Genomic DNA, 21861 nt, shown 5'->3' with positions numbered 1-21861 from the left:
CCTTGGCTGGGTTAGAGTATGAGTAAGTACAAAGAAGTGAAAAAGACACCCCATCTTTAACAAACCAAGAGAAGTCAGCCACCAGGCTGTCTACCCTTATTTATGTATTTATTTTTATTATTTTTATCAGTTGGTTTGTGGTTTAATATTTTTTCCAGAGTGAGTTCCCTGGTAGTGTTTACCAAGCCAAACAATAGAAAATCAATGGGAGCAAGGTGATGCTTTTTTTCATAAAGGCAAATTACTATCAGTCATCCTACTTTTCAGTTCCCAGTTCCAGGAAAGCTCTGTGTATTACAGAAATGAAGAAACACTGTTTGTCCTAAAGTCTATGTGTAATTGTTTAAATGCCTTGCCTCTGTGACTTTTATTGACTTCCCTTGATTATAGAATGGGGATCCACTACATGTTAAAAAATTTCTTTCAAGAGCTGCAGTTTCCAGAACCTGGCTCAGATACACCCTGATCATAATCAGCCTTACTCGGTCACAAATGCACTTTCTCAAATTATACTAATATTTATTTTCACATTACGAACATCAGATTACCATTAAAGTGAATCTTACATTTCATTATTCGCCAAAACCAATTCAAGAAACTCACCTTAAAACTGCCTTAATTTATCTAGTCAGATAAGTCACCATAATTTTTCTGAGTAACACAAGCTTCTACTTGTGAACACAAGTAATGCTCACCTGGCAACTTTATCATTTTTCTTGTCCTTCTCAGAGCAGGCTGATGATTCATAGAAGAGGGTAGGCAAGCCCAGTGTTGCTTGTTTTTCTGAAGATGGACAGGAACATCCTCTGAAGTATGTTGCAATTGTTGATAGAAACAGATATTATGTGATTCATTAACCATACCTGGATTCCAAGAAACTCTTTATACAAATTTGGGCTAAGGCAGGCCAGTCCCAAAGCCTTGAAGGTATACTGAAAAAAATCACAAATATTGCTACAGAGAATGAGGGGGAGGAGAATGGGGCCAAACTCTGCAGTAAGAAGGTGCATAACTTTAACATGCTCCAGACTCAAGGCATGCAAACGTGCAGGTTTTATTAATCTATTATGAATTTGGCAAAGCCAATGCAATGAAAATGCTGGGAACCTGAAAGATGTGGGCTAGAGGAGGAAGTATGGAGCCACTCTGTCATGCATATTCTCTTCTTCTCCTGCAAGCTGTTTGTCTTGTTGCAGTGCATTCTGGCACTGGCATACGTACCTAATTCCAGGTAATGCTCCCCTGTTCAGTCAGTGAACCATGCTTTAGAGGTAATGTGTAGGTGTTTGTTGAAACATTGCAGGGAGGGGTAAGTTGCATGTTAATAACTGACAGCTTATCTGCACACACACAAACTGAAACAATAATTTGCCTTACATATTTTAGTGTAAGGCCAAACATTGTATTAAAAAAATAGTGCATATTACCGCTGACTATGTGGTATTGGTTCCTGGGTATGTGCTTACTCACCTAGTTTCTCTTCTAGTGTATCAGCAGAAAAGTGCAAAATGAATATGAGAAAGATGGAAACAATTTTTCAAAATAGTTCCTTGTAATTATTTTTACATTGTTACTGAGGTAGCAGAATTTCTCCTGCAGTTTCAGTTAGAGAAAAGCATAAATATAAAGAAAGAAATAACATGCAAAACACTGAATTTTATTTTATAACACAAAATGAAACTATACATAAGCTAATCAGCTGATGTTCTGGAATTTTCACAGAACTTGGTAGAGGGAGCAAAGCATTTGACTAAAACAGATGCTATACTGTAAAGATTTACTTCCACTTATTTGCCAAGTAGAATTATAAAATAACCAGCTCCTGGCATTTACTCCAGTTACAGCATCAAAGACTGGCACGCAACAGACAGAGTTTCCAGGGTTGTGGCTTTATTGGATATTATACAATAGTATCTAGAATTTCCATCCAGATTTGAAATTCAGTTTTGTAAATGCTTTAAGGACATTCTGTGCCCTAAATTGTTTACAACATTTAAACAGAAGAAGTGTAGGGGAAGAATTTGAAATAATAATAAAAAAAAATGTTTAAAAGTTGAAAGTAAAGGAAACAAAATGAGAGACACAGGAGGATAGATTCCACTGTCGGGCTTTAGTTTCACAAGTTAAATGACAAGTTTTAAAAAGAGCAAAAAAATGATGAAATACAAATATGGAATTTAAGTTATCATAGAATCATAGAATCATAGAATATCCTGAGTTGGAAGGGACCCTTAAGGATCATCAAGTCCAACTCTTGACACCGCACAGGTCTACCCAAGTTCAGACCATGTGACTAAGTGCACAGTCCAATCTCTTCTTAAATTCAGACAGGCTCGGTGCAGTGACCACTTCCCTGGGGAGCCTGTTCCAGTGTGCAACCACTCTCTCAGTGAAGAACCCCTTCCTGATGTCCAGCCTAAACTTCCCCTGCCTCAGCTTAACTCCATTCCCGCGGGTCCTGTCGCTGGTGTTAATGGAGAAAAGGTCTCCTGCCTCTCGACACCCCCTTACGAGGAAGTTGTAGACTGCGATGAGGTCTCCCCTTAGCCTCCTCTTCTCCAGGCTGAACAGGCCCAGTGCCCTCAGCCGTTCCTCGTACGTCTTCCCCTCCAGGCCTTTCACCATCTTCGTAGCCCTCCTCTGGACACTCTCCAACAGTTTCATGTCCTTTTTATACTGTGGTGCCCAGAACTGCACACAGTACTCGAGGTGAGGCCGCACCAGCGCAGAGTAGAGCGGGACAATCACCTCCCTCGACCTACTAGCGATGCCGTGCTTGATGCACCCCAGGACACGGTTGGCCCTCCTGGCTGCCAGGGCACACTGCCGGCTCATATTCAACTTGTTGTCTACCACGACCCCCAGATCCCTCTCTTCTAGGCTGCTCTCCAGCGTCTCATCGCCCAGTCTGTACGTGCAGCCAGGGTTTCCCCGTCCCAGGTGCAGGACCCGGCACTTGCTCTTATTGAACTTCATGCGGTTGGCGATCGCCCAGCTCTCCAACCTATCCAGATCCCTCTGCAAGGCCTTTCCACCCTCATTCGAGTCCACAACTCCTCCAAGTTTGGTGTCATCAGCAAACTTGCTCAAAATGCCTTCTATTCCTACATCCAGATCGTTTATAAAAATATTGAAAAGTACCGGCCCTAAAATGGAGCCTTGAGGGACCCCACTGGTGACCGCCCGCCAGCCTGACGCAGCCCCATTCACCATAACCCTTTGGGCCCTGCCCGTTAGCCAATTGCTCACCCATCGTATGATGTTTTTATTTAGCTGTATGGTGGACATTTTGTCCAGTAGGATCCTATGGGAAACCGTGTCAAAAGCCTTGCTGAAGTCCAAAAAAATCACATCAGCTGGTTTCCCTTGGTCCACCATACGGGTGATCTTATCATAAAAGGAAATCAGGTTAGTTAGGCAGGACCTACCCTTCACAAACCCATGCTGGCTGGGACCAATGACTGCTTTGTCCCCCAGGTGCGCCTCAATACGTTCGAGAACCATCTTCTCCATGATTTTACCAGGCACTGATGTGAGACTGACAGGCCTGTAATTGCTAGGGTCTTCTTTCTGACCCTTCTTGAAAATCGGCACAACATTTCTGTCCTATTTCAAAAAGTCCTATTTCAAGTCCTATGAAACATTTCTATCCTAGTCCTATGAAACATTTCTATCTATGAAACATTTCTGTCCTATTTCAAAAAGTCCTATTTCAAGTTCTGTCCTATTTCAAAATTGTGACACTACAGAATTCCAGTTACTTGCTTTTGAGGAACTCCACAAGTATTTCAACTTGTGACAGTAAAGCTCCCCAGGTATACACAGTTCTTTCTGATCCTGTCCATACTGGAAGTCTGATGAAGGTGGAAAAAAGTCATAGACTCAAAGAAAGATTTAGGTGGAAAGGGACCTCTGGAGGTCTCTAGACTAACCCCCTGCTTCCAGCAGAACTAGCTCCAGAGCTATATCAGGTTGCTCACAGCCTTGTCCAGGTGATTTGTGAACGTTATCCAAATGTTAGATATCCATTTCTTGGGGCATCTGTTCCAGTGTTCAACTATTTCACCATGTCCTTCTGAGCGGGTTCTGGCTCTGTTTTCCATTTAGTCCTACAACGACTAGCTGAAGTCATCATTTAGATCCCCCTTTGGCCTCTGTTGGGGTTTAACTCCGCAGGCAGCTAAGCACTACACAGCCCTTTGCAACCCCCTGGTTCTGTCCCCTCCCAGCTCCTTGTGCACCCCCAGCCTCCTCACTGTCAGGGTGGTGTGAGAAGCTGAAAAGTCCTTGGCTTAGTGTTTCTGCAACAATTAAAACATCCGTTTGTTATCAACATTATAATCATCCTCAATCCAATACCAGCTACGAGGAGGAAAATTAACTCTACCCTAGCCAAAACCAGGACAGCCTCCTGTTCACCAAGCTGAACAAACCTAACTTCTGCAGCATCTCCTTGGACATCATGTGCTCCTCTTGATTTTATTGTAATATCTCTTGTATGGAGGACTGCAACAGTGGACACTGTTCAAGATGTGATCTCATATGTGCCAGACAAAGGGGAATAATCACTTCACTTCACCTCCTGGTCATTGTCTTGTTACTGCAGCCCAGTATGTGGCTAGTCTTCATGCTGTCTTCCTCAGTCATGTTCATCTTGCTCTCTACTGGAAGGTCTTTCTCTACAAAGCTCCCAATAGTCAGTCCCTAGATTATACTGTCTCAGTTTTGTCTCAAACTGACCATGCCATATCCATAAAATACTACAGAAGAATGTTTTTTCATTGTAGATTTTCTCTAAATCATGTCTCCAGAAAAATCTTAATGTACCATAATTATATGCTATATATGCCAAGCTATGTTAATGGAGATCCCTTCCATTTTGCCGGTCAAAAATGTTGACATTGCCTCTCTTTGCTTACATGAGCCTACAGATTTCTTTATTGATTTCATTGCAAATGACCAGGAATTAATGTAGCAATGGCAATAAATATAAACCCGATCTGAATAATCTCAGTCATTGCTGAACAGTGATTTCATCTGACTCAGTACGAAATAATGGATTGTATGAACTGGTGAAAATCCCACACATAGTTCCAGAGGCTGTTTTGAAGCTTTTGTATTTGTTTTACTTTGCTTTTAAGTGTGAGTTTGGTTTAAACATTCTCTTGATTTTAAAGAGCAGCAGTGGATTCTGTTAGGTAAATTGTTTCTATTTGAGGTACAAATCAGCCCAGTAAATAATCGGTTGTTTTCAGCTGCTTTGGTGGAAGCAGCAACAACCCTCAGCGAGGACGCTTTCCTCTAAAGGTTCACCTACATCTTGTTGATTGGTTTACAGAAAAACTGCAACCCCCCTTTCCTTGGGAGGAATAGAACTGCCTGTCATTCATGTAGGAGGGCAGAGACAGTGGTGAAGAGAAAAGACCTCTGTGTTATAAAATATATAAGGAAGTCCATCTTGTGGAAGAGAAGAGATTATGATTATTAAATGCTGAAAGAAAACATTGGCTCTAGGGAACACTCACAACAAAAGGGACTCCAGACTGGGTGAGAAACCCAGTCAGCCCAGACAGAACAGGGCACATCATCAAGAAGAAGAAGTCTATATTTTCTTATCTTCTAACCCTGAGAAGGTATGTTGTCGCTGAAGTGATCAGCTCCAAATGAAAATAAGGGAAACATTTTCTCTCCACTCCTTTGTCTTGTGTTTAGTAGAATACTCTTTAAGTCTTAGCACCTGGAGTGCCGGGGGCCCCAGCTGGTCTGCAGTGATTGAGTCAGATCTCTTGTTCTCTGTCAAGAGCTCCTACTTACATGAAGTGTCATGAAAGCTTTATAGGCAGGCTGTTTAGAATAGCTATTGTGCATACGTTTTATGCTCCAGAGCAGAGATTTTATTCCTAGCTTTGCACACTAGGTTATATAACTGTAGATGTTTTCATTATTTGCCTGAGTTCCCAGATGTTTTGAATTGTGCAAAGGTGTGTAGGCTTATCAGATTCACTTCCTCAACTTTATTGATAATTTCTTTCTGGAAATGTCTTCTTTTCAGGAAAATCCCTCTCTCCAACTAGCATTTTTTTTTCAACTTCAATTTTTTTCTATTTGCTCTTAATGGCATTGGAACATTTCATGTAATTTCTAACTTCTTTCATATTTAAATATTGATAGATTTTTGATGTGAGAAGTCTTCAAAGAATCTGGTCTTATTAGTGATTTACAGTAAAGTGTAGAAAGAATCAGAATTATTCCTTGTAATAAATATTGCTTTACATGCTGTGCACATGAGCAGTGAACACTACTCACCCGTGAACATTATATGTAATTTATTACTATATTGCTCTCTATGTCCTTATATTTAATAGATCTTTTCAGCATCAGGAGGTTTGCTACATATTTCTAGAAACATTTTATTCTTCTTGTGACAAGCATTCCCTCCAAGTCCAGTATATTAGATTTGTATTAAAATAAATAAATAAATTGTTATACAAAGTATGTTGCCATGGACATCTTTGGGTTTTTTTTGGAAGTGTGTTTGTTACTCTGATGCCACAAGCCTGAGACAGGCAAAAAGATATAAATAGACAAAATATCATCTCAGATTTTGTAATCCTCGTGTTTAGTCATTGACCTCTTCTGTCTGAAACTCCATTTCACTAGGAACTTTGAGACAAATCCACCGTGGGGAAGTCAGGAGTCAGTCAGTGAACACCTGAAATCTCCTTTAGTTGGAGTCAGATTGTAGAGCAGAAGCTCCAGCCCACTGTCTGCTTGTCCTTTTATATTCCTAGCACAGATGTAGAGAACTGCAATATTGGTGTGAGCAGAGGACAAATGGGTCTGCCTGGGAGTGGAAGCTCCTGAAGGAGCAGCAGAAGAATGTCTGAAAGAAGGGCACCTAGATATTGATAGCAGCTAGATTAGTAGGCCATCAAGGTCACAGTCATAAACCTAAGAACAATTTGGAAGAAGTGATGAAGACCTAACAGATGATATTCTTTACCATCAGTTTCATGGCAAAGAATCCTGAGCAGACTATTTGGGCACAAGTACCTTGGTGGTTGTTAGAATAAGGGTGTGAAAGTGTGTGAATATGACCAAATGAAATGAGTTTTGTTTTAAAACAAGATCACTTTTCTCCACACAAAGTCTCACAATGAGTTTTACTATACTGGTTCTACACTATTGCAACATTTTTTCCTTCATGGAGTTGATTGCCAGGCATCAGGTCAAATTCAACTATCTCCCTTCTGTTTCTCTCTCTGTAGATGCCATGTGAAGGCTGCATGGAGAGGGACAATGAGAGCACTGATGCAACCATGGAGTTCCTCCTGCTTGGCTTCTCTGAGCTGTTCTGTCTGCGGGTCTTCCTCTTCCTTATCTTTTTAATTGTCCATTTGGTCACACTGGCAGGGAATGTGATGATCTTCGTAGCAGTGGTTATGGAGCCTTCCCGCCCTCCCATGCTTTTCTTCCTCTGTCAGCTCTCTGTCATTGAACTCTGCTATACCTTAGTCATTGTCCCGAAGGCACTCCTCAGCCTGATAGTAGTGGATGGCAGCACCATTTCTTTCATTGGCTGTGCTGCACAGATGCACTTTTTTGTGGCACTTGGTGGGGCTGAATGCTTCCTCCTGGTAGCCATGTCGTATGACCGCTATGTTGCCATCTGCCAGCCACTTCATTACATAGCAGTGATGAATGAGGGGCTCTGCTTCAGGCTGGCTGTGGCATGTTGCCTGGGAAGCTTTGCTGTTGCCCTGGGGTTGACAGTGGCTGTTTTCCGCTTACCTTTCTGTCAGTCACATCAAATCAACCACTTCTTCTGTGATGTCCCTGCTGTGCTGCACCTGGCCTGCACTCAGAGTTACACCCCTGAGCTGCCTCTGCTTGCTGCCTGTGTGCTTCTCCTGCTGCTCCCCTTTCTCCTAATCCTGACTTCTTATGTTTGTATTGCTGCTGCTTTGCTACATGTCACCTCCTCCCTGGGAAGGAGTAAGGCCTTTTCCACCTGCTTTTCTCACTTGGCCATCACCTTGCTGCACTATGGATGTGCCACCTTCATATACATTCGTCCTAAATCCAGTTACTCACCAGCTCAAGACAAGATGGTTTCTCTGGTCTACACCAACATTACTCCATTGCTATATCCCCTTATTTATAGCCTGAGGAACAAGGAAATCAGAGGGGCTATGAGGAAAATGTTTAGGAGGAAGAGAGGAGCTCAGATGAACTCGGATACTATCAGGGCTGTGACAGGTGTGTGGTAAATTTTATTAGAATAAACATGCTTGTTGGAAACACAGCCCCATAACCAGGTTAGGACCAGATTCTCTATAGATGTCACTACAACAAATATCCAGGCAGAATTCAACATGCATTGATACATTTATGACAAAATGACTTCTCTGCTTCTAAAAAAAAAGTCTCTACCTACCTACAGGGAAATTCTACCAATTTGTAAGGAAGAAGAATTTTCATCAGTTTTTGGTCTGACTTTTGTGATCACGTATGTGCCCATGCACACATTTACAGTCATATCAGCACACTCAAAACATCAACACAAAATTATTTACAGCTGCTGTATTCTTTTCATTATTTATCTTTCAAGATGAAAGTAGAAACTGGAAAGTCAATAAATACTTTTACACTGGTAAGTCTTCCAGCACAAAAACAAAACAAAACAAAACAAAAACAAACAAAAAAACACAAAACAAAACAAAAAACATGAAGCCCATTATTAGAAGGTTACAAAAAGAAAGCCACTGCTTTGAATGAAATAGAAATTAAACTATGGTTTCTCCAAATTTATTGAAAGACTGCACTTCTAACGTTCCATCACATGAAGGAAAGATCATCAGTGTAAACTCATCTTACTTTGAATTATTTTAGATAATGAAAATGAAAGTGCCATGGATTTGATGAGTATGACTTTCCTATGCCCATTTAACAGGAAAGATCTTTCCTTTTACAGGAAGATACTTTAGGTTTGTGTTGTTCCTATGGAAACACAAAGGCTCATATACCGATATTATATGACTTCTATCAGGAAAGGCTGTACCATATAACTAAGGATGCCTAAGGATGCCTAGATTTTAATGTTAAAATCTATCAGCATTAAGTCTAATAATACCATTGCTGCAAGTATTGTCATTTATTTAATAAAACTAGTGAGAGTTCCAGCATAATGCTGGACTGCAGCAGACATAAGAGTCTGAAATGTGCACAGCAGTGTTATTTTGTGTGTTTCCTACATGTAGACAGGACAGGGTGATTCAGACAAATAAGGACAAAATCAGTTTTGGACAGGAAGAGGGGTGAAAAATCAACTTCATTATTTTATTTAATACTTCAATTCGCATCATGTTTTAAAGCACCAAACAGACTCTATGATTCAGATCTCACCTCTTACTGTAAGATTATTAAGGAGAAAAAAAAAAAAAGGCTTGCTTTTTTCTCTCTGTCTAATCCAAAGGTAATTCAGCAGCCAATTGCCCTTAAATCTCCCTGTTGTCAAATTGAGGGAGCAGAATGATATTTCCTTTCTCTGAGCTATGGTCATAAAAATTATGATAAGTGGACTTGACTAACATAAAACCTGCATTGTAATGGAATAAATTAACTTGGAGCTATCTAACAAAAGAGAAATGTGAAATTTAAAGCTCAAGTTAAAAGGTGTCTTTAACTCGACAGTCTAGTCAGGCTAAAATATTAACAAAATGTTGACTCTCATGTCAATGAATACCTAGTTACTGCTATGAGCAAAGTTTCAGCAGCATTATTTAAAATGATCAAATTATTAGTGAACATTTTATCACCTTCTAGGTCTTTCAAAAATGAGAAGGGGAGGATCTCAATAAAAGCACAGTATTACTCAATAAAGAAGTACTTTATAAATACATTACAAAAGTGCTTTGAATCAAATGATAGAATCATAAAGTTTGGAAAAGACCTTTCAGATCATCTGGTCCAACCATCCTCCTACTACAACACTATTAAAGGATTTAAAGACAGTAAATAATTGTAATGAGTGTGAGACAAAACTGAAGCCTTAAATTCAAATTCTGTCATGTCAAATCAAGCTTTGAAGTTAATTTGGCTGTAAGCAGTGGGGTGGACTAGAGACCTCCAGAGGTCCCTTCTGAGATTAGTAAAATTCTATGGCAGAGGTTTCTATCCTGCTTTTTAGGAGGTATTGATATGCTTGTGTACCTGGCAATAAAACTAAAGAGATGAAACACTACAGTTAAAATGTTAAGAACATTGGTAGAGGCCCTCACATATTTCTGGCAGTTGTAGGGATGGAATAACAGAGATATAAATGTCGTCTGCTTCTAGTTATGAGAAGATAGCAGGACTGTGTCTTAAGCTAGAATTACTCCTTGTGGACAGTTATTGATCAGGGGCACTTCAGCAGACCTGTCCTTACTGTAAGGATATGGATGGTGCCTTTAGGAGGGATAACATGACTGAAACAGCACCCATGCTAGACTCTCACCTCTGTAATTTTGAGATATATATCAGAACCACAATAAACAGTAGAGAATTCCTGTGAAGACAATGTCTTTACCTAGTGTCCTTGTAGATGAATAGAATGAGGAGATATTTCAGAGCCCAAGACTATGCCCCATCCTACCTCCACCAGTATGCCCACACAGATTCACAGCACCCTCAACCCCTCTTCAGTGCTCAGCTGTGTTGAATGCTGGGCTTTCCTGTACGGACCTGTAGAAAGGACTCAAGAATGAGTGGTAGGAGGGAAGCTTACGATGTAAGGACAGCAAGAATGTATATGAGACATCAGAATCACTTTCTCTTTAAATGTTGTTTTTTCTGATGCCAGGAGCTACCTGATGTCCCTTCCACACCCCTCTCCCTCCACCAATGTTACAAATGTCTGTTTCAGTCCTGTTGACCCAAAACACTGTATGCTGAGGGCTTGAGAGTGCCCAAGTGAAGTAAGACAACAAAAACCTTGAGCTAGAGCAGAGTACAGAAAGAAAATGAGGATTTTAAAATCCTTTTCAGAACTTCACAGGGAATAACAGGATCCAATCAGGCAGTGCAGAGTTAGATAAATGCATATTTATCTAAGCTTCCCTTCATGGTTTTCATGACCATAAAAACAGTATTCATTCTTGCAGTTAATTTTGTCAAGGCTGCCATGAGCAAAGCATTGGATGAGTACAAAGATCTCATTAGTAGTTGAGCACCAGAGCTCAGCCTTTAAGCTCCTAACCTTTACGGCTCGTGAAATCACATCAGTTTTGTCCATGTGTTCAAAACTGAAAAGGGTTTGGATGTGATGGCAGAGATGTTCAGTAACACTCGAAGTATTTGAGGCCCAGTACCTTTAATGGTGCATACAAAAGAGGTACTTTCACTTACATGTAAGAAAGTACTTCAGAGATGTTTTTTTTTTTTTTTTTTTTTTTCACTGTCATGCTTTACTGACAACACAGATAAGACATCCGGGGAGGTCCCAGATGACTAGAGACTTGCTAATGTGACGTCCATTTATAAGAAGGGTAGTAAGGAGGACCAAGGGTACTACAGGCCTGTCAGCCTAACCTTGGTGCGAGGAAAGGTGATGGAACAGAATTCATCTTGAATGCAATCATGCAGCATATGTGGGACAGGTGTGGGATCAGGCCCAATGAACATGGGTTCAGGAAAAGCAAGTCCTAACTGACCAACCTCATCTCCTTCTATGACTGGGTGGCCCACCTGGTAGATGACGGAAAGGCTGTTGACATATTCTACCTAGACTTCAGCAAGGCCTTTAACATGGTCTCCCACAGTATTTTACTGGAGAAGCTGGCAGCCCATGGTTTGGACAGGTATACTCTTCGCTGGGTTAAAAACTGTCTGAATGGCTGGGCCCAGAGAGTAGTGGGAAACTGAATAAAATCCAGCTGGCGACCGGTCACTGGTGGTGTTCCCCAGGAGTTGGGGCTGAAGCCCATCCTCTTTAATATCTTCATTGATGATCTGAATGAGGGAACTGAGTGCACCCTCAGTAAGTTTGCAGATGACACCAAGCTAGGAGGAAGTGATGATCTGCCAGAGGATAGAAAGGCCCTGCACAGGGACCTGGACAGGATGGGTTGATGGGCAGAGGACAGTGGGATGAGGTTCAACATGGCTAAGTGCTGGATCCTGCACTTTGGCCACAGCAACCTCATGCAATGCTACAGGGTTGGGGCAGAGTGGCTGGAAAGCTGTGCAGAGGAAAAGGACCTGGGGGTGTAGGTTGATGCTCGCCTGAACATGAGCTGACAGTGTGCACAGGTGGCCAAGAAGGCCAACAGCATCCTGGCTTTTACCAGGAATAGTGTGGACCAGGGAGGTGATCATCCCCTTGTACTCAGCTCTGGTGAGGCTGCACCTTGAGTACTGTGTTCAGTTTTGGGCCACTCACTACAAGAAGGACATCGAGGCCCTGGAGCATGTCCAGAGAAGGGCTATGAAGTTGGTGAAGGGTCTGGAACACAAGTCCTGTGAGGAGTGGCTGAGGGAACTGGAGTTGTTTAGTCTGGAAAAGAGAAGGCTCAGGGAAGACCTTATTGCTCTCTACAGCTACCTGAAAGGAAGTTGTGGGGAGCTGGGGATTAGCCTCTTCTCACAGATACCTAGCAATAAGACAAGAGGGAATGGCCTCAAATTGCACCAGGGGAGATTTAGGTTGGAAATTAGGAGAAATTTCTTTTCAGAAAGAGTGGTTAGGCATTGGAATGAGTTGCCCAGGGAGGTGGTGGAGTCACCATCCCTGGGGGTGTTTAATGAAAGGTTGGATGTAGTGCTTAGGGACATGGTTTAGTGAGTGACATTGGGTGTAGGTGATAGTAGGGTGATGGTTGGACCAGATGATCTTGAAGATCTTTTCCAACCTTAATTATTGTGTGATTCTATGATAGATTTGATTTCTTAAAAATTGTTCCTCTAAATATTCAGTCTCCTAGAAATATTATATATATTTGGATTAAAAAATATTTAATTATTTTACTAGAAGTCTAAATATCAAAAGTTTACTATAGAAATGTATTTCTGTTATGGGCTAGGGAAGTTGAAATTTTGCTGGAAATCCAATTCAAGGAACACGGAATAATTTTCAGCATAATCACCTCCCCTGGACAAGGCATGTTTTCACAGCTTATCCATCTTGGGTTACATGGGAAGTGAGTCCACCAGCTTCCCTTCATTTGTATTCTTTAAAAGCTTAGCAAACTGAAGATAATCCTATGGTTACCCAAACAACTTCCCTTGTCCTTTGATCTGAAGCAGGAGGAAAATATCAAGGTGAAATTAATACAGCTATTTGCAACAACAGAGTTGCAGCCAAAGTAAATGAATGTGTGGATAGTATTAAACCCAGAAATGGACTCTAATGCCATGAAGGTGAAGGGCTGTCAAAAATGATGATTTTGTGTATTGAGAAATGACCCATGTTTTCATTATGTTTATCATTCAGCGTGCCAAGGGTGATAGTCATATTGAATTTACTATGACAAAATATAGAATGCTACAGAAGTATCTCTTGCACATATTTATAGACCTATAAAATAACAGATGAACCCTGCCTGAGATTGCTTTGTTCTATTGTATGAAATTATTTACCCAGCATATGAAATCTGATAGAATCTTATATCAAAAATAAAGTCTACATTCCTATAAACAGGCAAATAAGTAATAAAAAAGCATAAGTAATCTGACCTCCTCTGCAAGAATATATATATATATATAGAGAGAGATACATATTTAGAATCTAAAAGGTTTTTATTTTCCAGCTATGTGATTGTGTAGGCCTTAAGTTCCCTTTTGTAGACTACCTCAGGAAGCAACCAGGAATACAGGACATAATCAGAAGACCAAAGTGAAGTTGAGGAATGAGGTGAAGCTCCATACCAGCATTTTTTTTATTTTTTTATTTTTTTATTTTTTCAGATCAGTTTCACTTCTACAATCATATGGATCAAAAAGCTTACTGCAGGCACTATTTATGATTACAGCACTGTACCACTAACCCAAAGCTCTTGGTTAGAAATATCCTGTTATGCTCAGGTATCTTTCAGACAAATTCAGGAAAAAGTGAGGACAAGAAGGTCAGTACCCACCTAAACTGTACTGTTGGCTTTATCTGCACAAGCTCAAAAGTATAAAACTGTTTTTAAAATTGGTACATAAATCTGAGGGAAGACCAGATGGCTCAACAGCCTCTAGCCTAGTCACTGCTGAAAATCAGGACTTCCCAAACCTATGTCATGTTTTATTGTGGTTTTGATCTAGAGTTGCTTTCAGCATTCATTTTGGTTTCCATGTTTTGCTTTAATTAGAATTTCAAGCTTCAAAATTCAAGTGGGAATTTGAACTGGGAAGAGATTTGACAGTGAGTTGGGAAGATGTTATTGCAATCAAATGCTCTCATTCCACACGCAAGAGAGCAACCGGTCTGTTTCAAGTATCTTCTCTTGATGTCAACAAAGAAATCACTCATGGTCAACACAGGTTGTTAACACAGTGACCAATGGAAACTGTTTCATTCAAAGGACAGCAGGGGTCTGTAGCATTGCAACATCACAATTATGCTACAACAGAAAGAAAGAAGGACAAGTTTATTGAATTGATATTGTTGAGGCAACTGTAATTTGTCAAGAAGAGGACCATAAAGATAACTGCAAAATTGAAAGAGAAAAAAAGGATTTAAATTTTCTATTAATAAAGTAGAAATGAAAAACTTGATTAGCTCACATGTTCAGATGTCAGGGTACAAAAGTAATTTAAAAACACACTACCAAAGTGACTAGTGATATGTCTGCTTACTACATGGTTTGAATGGTAATTATTTTTTCCAGTCTTGGTGAGGTATTTTTTCTCACTTAAACATAATTAATCTGAGAGTGGGAAAGAACATCAAGAAAATATCTACAAACAACAAATAATAGAAAGATATGTACTTGTTGTGCAGAGACTATTCTTGCATAATTTCAGCTGTGATTCAGTTACTAAGAAGATTATAATCCTCATTTCCTCATTTCTATAACCTACTTGAAGAAGTCACAAGCATCTCTACAGAAGTGAAAGTTTTCTGAGGTCAGGTTTTATGCTTATACTTAAACATGCTGTGGCTTTTTTTTTTTTTTTTTTTTAATTCCTGTGGGGTCAGTAATAGAAGTAATAAAAAAGTGAAAACTCAACACCACCAACATAAATATCTTCAAATATGCTCAGAAACCAGATGTTCTCAAAGAGGAGTGTTTCATGTAGAACTGTACTTTTTTTAATTTGTAAGTATATAATATGCTAGAATATCTATTAGAAAGCAACAAACTCTTGTGCCCTGGAATTGTACCTGTTAGGGTAATTTTATGAGTGAGAACATGAATCATACTATATTATGTCCGGGTTTGGATTGCTTTCCACTTATGTATCCAAAAGGTAGCAGCTTAACAAAAGCAGAGGGATGTTTTGCTTAGTTGTTGTTTTATTACTATTATTATACTACTTTTTGCAGCTGGTCCTTCAGTCTCTCACGGCCTCACTGTGAACTAAAAGTGTTAACTTGGAAAAAACAACCAACCAACTAACCAAACAAAAACCACGACAAAATCACAGACATCATCAGACAAAACTGCATCACCCTTGAACTAAGTGTAGTCCTGGTGGGTGAGACGGGCTCCTCTCTGGTCCTGCCACACCACCTTCAGGCGGACAAGATCTTTAGGGCTCTACACCCATTCGACCACCAGAGGGAGCAGAACTAGTATTTGAAAGCAGGCAAATTTTCTCAGGTGTTTTCTGGTGAAAAGAAAGGTCCTTCTCGTTTTCAGGTGGTACAGAAATTCAGCTTACTCCGGTTTTGAAAGCCCAGTACTATCGCGGTTTATCAAGAGACAGAAGCCAGAAGTGCTGCAGTTCAGCCGAGTGGAGATACTTTGACTGTACCAAATCAGGTTTCCAGCTACAGCATCAATAGATAGAGAAACACCTATGAGTATGTAGCTGATGAACAAGTAAGTGGAGTTTTATGCAGGGATACTGAAATTCCATTCTCAGTTTAGTCATTCCCCCTAGCTTTCTCTATAAGGTGAAGTATTAATATGCTGCTGCTTTCCCATTTTGATTGAAGCCAAGGTAAGGAGTTGTCTACATTCCTGGTGGCATGTACACGTTTGTTTATCTTATAGTGATCAAAGAAGCACAAAAAGGGGGAAGTTACTGCTGGAGGTCTCTAGGTCAAATATCTGCTCACGGCAGGGTTAACACCAAAGTGGTACCAGATTACTCAGGGCCTTGTTCAGGAAAATCCTATACATCTCTGATAGGGTTTATCTCTACATATGGGAAGAAAAGTGAGAGAGCGTCCCCTGCTTCTACTGGGATGAGCAATAAAAATCAAAACCCAGATGTACACACTGCCTCTATCAACTTCATTTGTTCCCTTGCCCTTGTTTTTCTTCTCAAGGGAGAAAGAAAACCAGCTTGACTACTCATGCAATCAAGTCTCCGGGTCTTTAAGTTAGAATCACTTTGTGATCAAGAAGGGTCACTTGTGTTCCTTTGTAGGAGCATAAAATATCTGTTAAAAAGGCCTGAGTTTCTGGATGAAAAGTAGTCCACGTGCAAAACTAATTTAATAGTTGAAACCACTAGATGGTAGGAATCTATCTTCTGCAGACTGTCTGAAGTCAACTGTTTGAAATATTCTAAGATAATTGCTGATGGAGTAGAGCCAGAAAGTTTTCCAAGGCAAAAAAGAAAACACAAGAATATTAAACTGTGGTCATGATGGTGAGAATAAGAGAGAAGGGACGCAAACACTCTATAGGGAATTAAACATAAAAACTGTCTCCTGAGCTCTACAGAGCTGTCATGAATTTTTCTTAGAGCTGTAGAGATAGTGGATAAAAGAAATGAATCAAGGCCAAAGAACAAGGGCCTGATTCCATCTACCAAAAGCATCTCCAGAGCTAGTTCTTCCTTTATACTGAAATGAAGCTTGTTGCAGAATGTGACCAGGGCCTCTGGGAGTCCTATATATATGTATGTTGCCCTATATATATGTATGCTACCATATCTTACTGAAAGACTGTACAAGGTGCACAGATTCAAGATACCAATACTACAGGCTGACTGATGTAGGGATACTTTGTTAGTCTGGGAATCGATACCAACTCCGGAACTCAGGAGATTGTTTCTAGGTTTAGTTTTGTTCATGATCTAGTAGGACATTTAATAGCACAGTGGTGAAATTCATAGCTCTTTCTAAAATGTGAGGTAAAGCAAACACAGAAAAAAAAAAAAAAGAAAGAGACGTATGGAAGAGTTCTGTCTGAACTGCATTTCAAAAGAAGCACATCTTAATTCCGTCTTGGGAGTGCCTTATTACTGTCCCAACATTACATGAAGACAAGACGTGGTGCATACCATTCCTCCTCACTTCCCTCACCACAAGCCCATATTTCTGTAGGAGGAAAGCCCAGGTGTGTTGTGTATTGCTATTTTCCACCTAGATAACTAATCTCAGCAATACACAAAACAGGACATGGGAAAACAGAAGGAAAAAAAAAAAAAAAAAAGCCCTGAGATCCAGAAATACTTTGAGGGTCTCGAAACAGAGGATGAGAATCAACCCAAAGAAATGCTGAGAGTGAGTGTAAAAGATTCAGTTGTCCTCTTGCCATCAAAAAGCATATCAGAGATGCACAGCTCACTGGTAAGACATGACTATTAAAAGGTTTTGGAGGAGTAAAGATAAAGACATTCTGAAAATAAATTATTTTATTTTTATTTATTTATTATTTGTTTTTCACTAGACACTAAGAGAATTAGCTTTGTCCAACAGTTTACAAAAAAATAAAAATAAAAATAATAAAAATTCCAACATTACGATGCGCAAGAAAAAGCATCCAATCAATGAAATACTTTGTGGAGTTGTATGGAAAATCCAGATTGTACTCCACTTTATTGGGTACAGCCTCTGTGTAGATTCCTCCTCTTTCCCTTAGGATGTGCAGTTTGGTGCAGAGGACACTTGGCAAAGCTACACAGCAGAGCTTTCACAGATATCAGTAAAGTTCCAGGCATTTGGGTTTTCCACTTTTTTTTGTGTTTACACTCATTTATAACCTTGTTGTTACTGTGACATATTTTGTTTGACTGTGACAATATTTTGTTACTGTTACAATATTTTGTTTGACTACCACTGTATACCACTGTGACAATATTTCAACTACCCCTGTACACATTCTAAGAGGGAGCTACAGTAGATGAAATCTACAAAATCCAATCTACAAAATAACAAAGCTGTACATAGAATTTCTGACCCTCATCATTTGGAATTCTTTATTTTCTAACATCCATCAGCCAACACTAAGAAAGAAGAGAAGATGAAAATAAATCTTTTTTAGGCCATCTTTTCCAATTAGCCCTAGAAAATCTGTTCCTGCACATCCCATCAGCTTAGATCAAATGTCCTTGAGTATCTGCCAACTAAGTAAAAAGACATAGAGAATCCCCACATTCTTGACACCAGAAATTTGGTACTTTAAAGATTCTACTGTTGTAAACCTGGGTATGCCTAAGGAACTGAATAAAATCTGCAACACATTTTTTTTTTCTCCTTAGAAAACATAGCAACACTTAGCACTGTAGACTGAGAAAAAGAAAACTTTTTAGACAAGATTAAACTTGAATAAATTTAAGATAACTAATTCGAATGACACTAATATTTTAATTGTTTTTATTGATATTTTACTTCTTGCATTATGCTAATTGTAAAGATCAGTATTTTGTCTGTTTCTTCTGAAAGGAGCTCACATTTCTTTCATCTGTGTTCAAGCTTCTTGGGACAGATTTTGTTTTTCTAAAATATGTGGTTACAGAATCACAGACTCATTGAAAGATTAAGGTGCAAGGGACCTCAGGAGATCTGTAGCACCAGCCCCTTCTCACAGCAGAGCTGACTCTAGAGCTCTATCAAGCTGCTCACAGCTGTGCCCTGGTAAGTCTGGAACATCTCCAAGGGTGGAGATCCCCCCAGCTTCTCTAGGCAACCCATCAAAGTCCTTTCTTCACTCTTCTTTGGGGAGGAGGAAAAAGAATGCAGGAGGAACACAGCCTTACAGCAAGTGGAGGAACATTGCCATCTCTATTTTATGGGGAAGGGGTTAATAGATGTATTTGAGAGGGAATGCTATTCGTGATGAAAGAACATCTGAATGGTGGAAAAGTTACCACAAAAGGAATTTATTTTGTATTTACATCCCTCAAGTAGGAAACTAATGAAATGAGGTTTTCCTACCCAGAAGAAAGAGGGAGTCCTCCCAGGTCAGTTTCTCTTTCAACATGACTTTTGTACTGAAAAGCAGGAGACTTTGCCCACGATGAGGAGCTTACTAACAGGAAAATGGTAATTCTGCAAGATGGTGAGAGGTCTGGAGGGGAAGACACGTGAAGAGTGGCTGAAGTCACTTGGTTCGTTCAGCCTGGAGAGGAGAGGGCTGAAGGGAGACCCCATCGCAGTCTATTGCTTCCTCGTGGTGGGGGAGTGGAGGGAGGCGCTGAGCTCTGCTCTTTGGTGACTAACCATAGGAGCTGAGGAAATGGCTCGCAGCTGTGACGAGGTGTTTCAGGCTGAGTATCGGGAAAAGGAGTCTCCGGAGCAGGAGCAAGTACGGTAGCGAGGGCTGCCCGGGAGGTGGCAATAGGGAGCCTCTTACAGGGCTAGAGCAAATGTGGAGGGAGGCTCCCAGGAAAAAGGTGGCTGCCTTTAAGGTGGGTTTATTTGCCTGCCAGATGGGAAGTCTGTGACCAGCCCCTTTAAAACAGGTAAAGGCAGTAAGGCTTCTCCACCCACTTGCCTTGATCTTTCATCATAACTGTGGGCCAGGCGGGGAGGTTGTGCAATGTGCGCGCTCCAGTCAGGAGGCTGTGGGAGAGGTTCATGCGCTGCGAGCAGGAGCCGAGGCTCGGAGGCCTGAGCGAGGAGAGCAGGCAGGGGCTGGGATCGAGGCCCCCTCTCCAGCCAGCATGGAGCTGAGGACCTCGACTGGCAGGATCGAGCTCTCCCTTGGGCTCCTTCTCTTCTGGGCTCTCCTTCCTTCTGAGGTGCCTGGGAAAGAAGGTAAGTGTGGGGCCTGCTAGTCTTGGGTGGCAGGCGAGCGAGAGGGACTTCTTGCTAAAGGGCAGGGAAAAGGGCCTGGTCTACTTGCGTGGGGACCCAGGGACAGTGCAGCCTGCCTGGAGAGAGCTGGAGAAGGCCTGCAGGAGACTGCAGTGCATGGGGAAGGCAGATAGGTAGGGGGGTTGAAGGCGAAGAGCAAGCCGCTTCTGACTCTTGGTGGCTCAGTGAACTGAGCTCAGGTATGCGGTTCCCCCCTCCCTCTCCACCCCCACCAAGATGAAGCACAAATGCCTTGGCATATCCAGTGATCCAAGAGAATCTGTTTGCATTAAACACAAGTGTTGCAGATAACAAGCTCAAACATAACCTCATAAAGTCATTGCCGCCACCCTCCTCAAAAACATCCCTGAAGTTTCCTGAGGAAGCCCTCTTGAGAGTTAACCCTTGTGAGCAAGAGAACAGTCATTTTTGGAGGTTTGGAAGGCAAGGTGGTTTCTTTCACTTACCTCAGGGCTGGTAGGTAGTGTTGGGCTTTACGATTTCTTCTTCCAGTTCTTCTTTTAAGACTCCCTGCTCCCCTTCCCTGTTCCACTTAGTCCCTTTTACTAGAAGTAGTAATCTTTTTTTTCTTCCATCTTGGCAGTTGCACAGTAGTTATGAAATGTCTGGGGAATGGAAATTTTAACAGAGAGGTGAGGAAGAGTAAATCTCCATTCAGTTTCCTACCTCTTGCACTTAACTCCTGTTAGAGAATTCTTTCTGAGTCTCTGTTTTGTGTGGTGAGAAGTGTCATGGTTTTTCAGTCCCAAGGACAGTCCCCTTCTTTGCTGCTCCTGGCCCTTGATTGAGAGGATTTAGTCATAACTGGCAGCTCATCTGTGGGATCATCTCAGACTCACTGTATGATGAATGCTCTTTTAAACTGTTCTTGACAAGCACGTTTGTATTAAGGATTCAGCTAAATGGATGCAGCTAGTAGATCTTGTGGAGAAGGCAAACCTAGGTGAGAAGTAATATAAGGTGTTGCCACACAGGCTCTGTTTTCCCTAAGTGTGTGACCAGTAGTTGGCAATTACACTCAGGGACTTCTCTGCCAGCTTCTCACCTATCTCAAACATCTTATTTTGGCTGTGGCTGTGATCTACTCTTCCTTAATGTGTAGCAGGGAACAGCCCATTTCCCTGTCCTCTCTTATCTGAAGTCTTTCTTCTTTTTGGAGAGATCTTCTATGTGGCTGGACAGCCATGGAGAGATTTTAGGAGAGAGGCTGTGGACCAAAGAGCTAATAGCTCCAGAGTACTTTTATTCCCTGTGCTCTTGTAGTCCTGCTTACTCATTCTTCCTTTCTTTGGAGACTCCCTGTTGTGGGTCTTTCAGTTTGAGAGATGCACTTGTTGAGAGTGGACTTTGCCTTCTCCAGTGGGCACAGGGTGGCTGAAGAAGCACCTGCTGGAGGTACAGTGACATGATACACGGGATGTGGAAGGTTTCTGTCCCGGCCTCTTTTGATTTTTTTTTTTATTTTATTTTTTTTTCCTTTGCTCTCTGCTAGAACTTGCTGTGCAGCCCCTCTCACTTCCACATCACTGCTTCAGGCCTGAAGTGCGTGGGATAGATGTTATCTGGGTGATGGTTCTGGAAGGACAGGCTACCTCACCCTGAGAGTTTTTGGAGCCAACAACACAATAATAGTATCTCAGATAGACTGAGAGCGGAAGGGAAGTGAGTGAGGAGCTTTG

General features: G+C 41.1%; 2 protein-coding genes and 1 long non-coding RNA gene across 4 annotated transcripts in view; 2 read left to right on the top strand and 1 right to left on the bottom strand.

Annotated features, from left to right (window-relative positions):
- Positions 1-863: 863 nt before the first annotated feature.
- On the bottom strand, positions 864-20751 carry LOC140003380 (uncharacterized). The gene is made up of 2 exons (XR_011811888.1): positions 20629-20751; positions 864-932 (listed from the first exon to the last, which is right to left on the bottom strand). It is a non-coding gene; the product is annotated as an uncharacterized lncRNA (long non-coding RNA).
- Positions 7269-8270, top strand: LOC101798308 (olfactory receptor 10AC1). Its single transcript, XM_021270183.2, has one exon. The coding sequence runs from the start codon at positions 7269-7271 to the stop codon at positions 8268-8270; it is 1002 nt and encodes a 333-aa protein (XP_021125858.1).
- EPHA1 (EPH receptor A1) overlaps positions 19596-21861 on the top strand; it is a 34661-nt gene continuing 32395 nt past the window's right edge. Inside the window, exon 1 of one of the 2 annotated variants that reach the window (XM_021270164.4) lies at positions 19596-20122. In XM_021270164.4, coding sequence (XP_021125839.3) covers positions 20029-20122 — 94 coding nt within the window. In that variant the 5' untranslated portion in view covers positions 19596-20028. The remainder of the gene's footprint in view (positions 20123-21861) is intronic. The other variant, XM_021270165.4, reaches the window with a different exon arrangement.

Source organism: Anas platyrhynchos, chromosome 1 (genome assembly GCF_047663525.1).
Source record: "Anas platyrhynchos isolate ZD024472 breed Pekin duck chromosome 1, IASCAAS_PekinDuck_T2T, whole genome shotgun sequence".
Classification (NCBI taxonomy): domain Eukaryota; kingdom Metazoa; phylum Chordata; class Aves; order Anseriformes; family Anatidae; genus Anas; species Anas platyrhynchos.
The sequence above is the reverse complement of the archived record's forward strand: the minus strand, read 5'-3'. Positions and strand labels throughout refer to the sequence as shown.